Source organism: Penaeus vannamei, chromosome 18, assembly GCF_042767895.1.
Source record: "Penaeus vannamei isolate JL-2024 chromosome 18, ASM4276789v1, whole genome shotgun sequence".
NCBI classification, from domain to species: domain Eukaryota; kingdom Metazoa; phylum Arthropoda; class Malacostraca; order Decapoda; family Penaeidae; genus Penaeus; species Penaeus vannamei.
In genome coordinates this window covers 20959474-20961973 of record NC_091566.1, presented here as the reverse complement: position 1 = coordinate 20961973, position 2500 = coordinate 20959474, and the positions used below count along the sequence as shown (strand labels likewise).

The 2500-nt window shown below is 31.9% G+C and overlaps 1 protein-coding gene across 3 annotated transcripts in view; it reads left to right on the top strand.

Annotated features, from left to right (window-relative positions):
- LOC113825768 (DNA-directed DNA/RNA polymerase mu) overlaps positions 1-2500 on the top strand; it is a 5395-nt gene that overhangs the window by 628 nt on the left and 2267 nt on the right. Inside the window, exons 2-8 of one of the 3 annotated variants that reach the window (XM_070132977.1) lie at positions 1-39; positions 121-240; positions 344-510; positions 691-776; positions 928-1050; positions 1368-1490; positions 1598-1730. The exon at positions 1-39 is cut by the window's left edge and continues 20 nt beyond it. In XM_070132977.1, coding sequence (XP_069989078.1) covers positions 1-39; positions 121-240; positions 344-510; positions 691-776; positions 928-1050; positions 1368-1490; positions 1598-1730 — 791 coding nt within the window. Of the gene's footprint in view, positions 40-120; positions 241-343; positions 511-690; positions 777-927; positions 1051-1367; positions 1491-1597; positions 1731-2500 lie in introns of those variants that run through there. The other 2 variants (XM_027378601.2, XM_027378602.2) reach the window with 2 other exon arrangements.

The window sequence follows — 2500 nt, the reverse complement described above, 5'->3', positions numbered from 1 at the left end:
GATGTCAGTCATGATAAACGTCTATGTAGCAGCGAAATTGTGAGTGCACTGTACATTAAGCCCTTCACTACATGTAAGAAATTATTGATTACTGTTTTCTATTACAATTATCTTTTGCAGAGTAACACATGTTATCTCGGAGCTGGATAATGTTATGCAGATTAAAAAGTTGTATCCACAGCTGTCTGAGAACTGTCACATTAAGATAGTTACATCTCAGTGGATGTATACTTGTGTTCGGTAAGTACTATTCTTCCTCAGTCACATTAATGTAGTCAGTTTTTTGTGACACTTTTTTTTATTTATTGAATTTCTTATGGGAATTATATACATTTTCTTTCAGGCAGAAAATGCATGTACCGGAAAACAATTTCCTATTAGAGGGTTATCACCAGTGGTTAGGGGAGAGCCTACAAGATGCTCAGAGTTCAAGTAAAAGAAGTGAAGTGGAATTACAAAGGAAACAAGTAGACAGCAAACTGAAAGTAACAAAAGATACTGGGGAGATGGGTAAATCATCAGTAAATTCTTATGTTGATTTGATATATAGTTTTGCATTTATTGATATTTTTAGTTCACATAGAAGCTAGATTTTATTTGTTACATATTTGCAAGTCCTCATATTTAGATTATCTAACTTTCAGTCAAATAATGTATTTTTTGTAATTATTTTGTATTATCTGTTTGCAGGTCACACAGAGCATGATAAAAAGGTCTTCAATGAGAATATCCTTGAACGAAATGCTAAATTACAGCACTATAATATGAAACTGGTTGTAAGTGTTATGTGCACCAAAACCTATAGACATTTATTGAAATGTGCTGAAGTCATTCAATATAGCCTATTTTATTAATTTAGAAGAAAAAAGGAAATATAAAGATTATCAATATACATTTTGAGTACTGACATATTCCACTTATTTCCAGGAGCCATTAACATTTATGAACAATTACTGGACTGTCATGGGTGATGAAAGAAGAGCACTAGCATATGCTAAAGCTGCAGCCACCGTCAAATGTCTTCCTTTCACAGTCATGACAATGGAGCAGGTAAGATTAGTACTTTTTGAATAAAGATGAGTACTGGTATTTTTTGTTTGAAACACATGACCTATAGAGATGTGTATCTTTATGCATGATAAATTTTGGTCTTCTAGGGTAAATGGCAGTAGGTCATAGGAGATCTTTAATAACCATCCCTCGTATGTATATATGTATGTATGCATCCATCCATAAATACTTAAAGTGACTTTTTAACCAGACAATAAAACTAGGCAAATTTTGGAATTGTAATTTATATAATATACATCAGCATTATGCAATTTATATAATAATATTTTTTGTGTCAGTAAATATTTTGCTTATAGATTGAAGAGCTGAAAGGTTTGGGAACTGGACATTGTCTTAAGGTAGTGCAAGAGGTTCTCAGAACAGGAACTTGTATAGAGGTCACAACCAAAGCACAATCTGAAAAGTATATAGGACTAAAGGTAAAGGTTATAAACTGTTTTTGAAAAAATAATGCTTTGCAGTATATCATATTATATTGTTATAGTTGCCACATTAGTTTATTGCATGGCAATCTTGCTCCTTTCAGAACTTGACTAGTGTGTATGGCATTGGTGCAGGTCTTGCAGAGAAGCTTTATACAGTTCATAAATTAAGAACTGTTCAAGATTTGATCACTCATTGGAATCACTTGAAATTAGCAGATGAGAGGATAAAGTATGGTATGGATTTACTGCATAAGTGTAATAAGAAACTAAATCTGTTTTTGATATGTAGGGAAAATGCTGTACAATAGAATTATTCTAGGTGACATTTAAGGTAATACTTTGTAAAGCTTTTTACTATATAGTCACCTTCATCCATTCCTTGATATAGGTTCAGGTTGTGGGCATTCAAGAGACAAATCTTTTTGAAATGATATGAATGAAAATTAGTTTACAAAATTAATTTATGGTAAGATTCAGTTGTTGATGTTTGAATCAGAGTGCACAGAAATTTGCTTTTTATTGTTGTAAAAATGTATTTTACCTGTGATTATAGGTTTCATACTATTTTTTGTCAACAGAAAGAGAAATAGGGAATCTTAAGAACAATTAAACCTTTATAACAGTGAGAGAACAAATCTTAGAAAATTCAGTTTGAAATGTGTTTACCCTATAGTGTAAAAAGCAGAATCAAGAACCAAACTTCAAATAGGAAAAATTAAAGTAGTCTGGGAAAACGTCCATGTCTACTCTTCCAGTCCGACTTTGACTCAGAATTGCTGACACAAATATGGGGCAGTATGTATAATGATAAAAAGCCCTTACTACATGCTCAGACTGTGCAGTAAAATTTTGTCTGACTTGTACTCAATTATAATGTGATGGAATATTTGTAGTTACTGGTGGTAGGTATATTTAAGTTGCAAAATTGCCCATGTAAGTATTATTTTAATGGTTCCTGCAAGTGTGAATGTTGAACAAAATTATTTTGGTATGTATGAAAATGA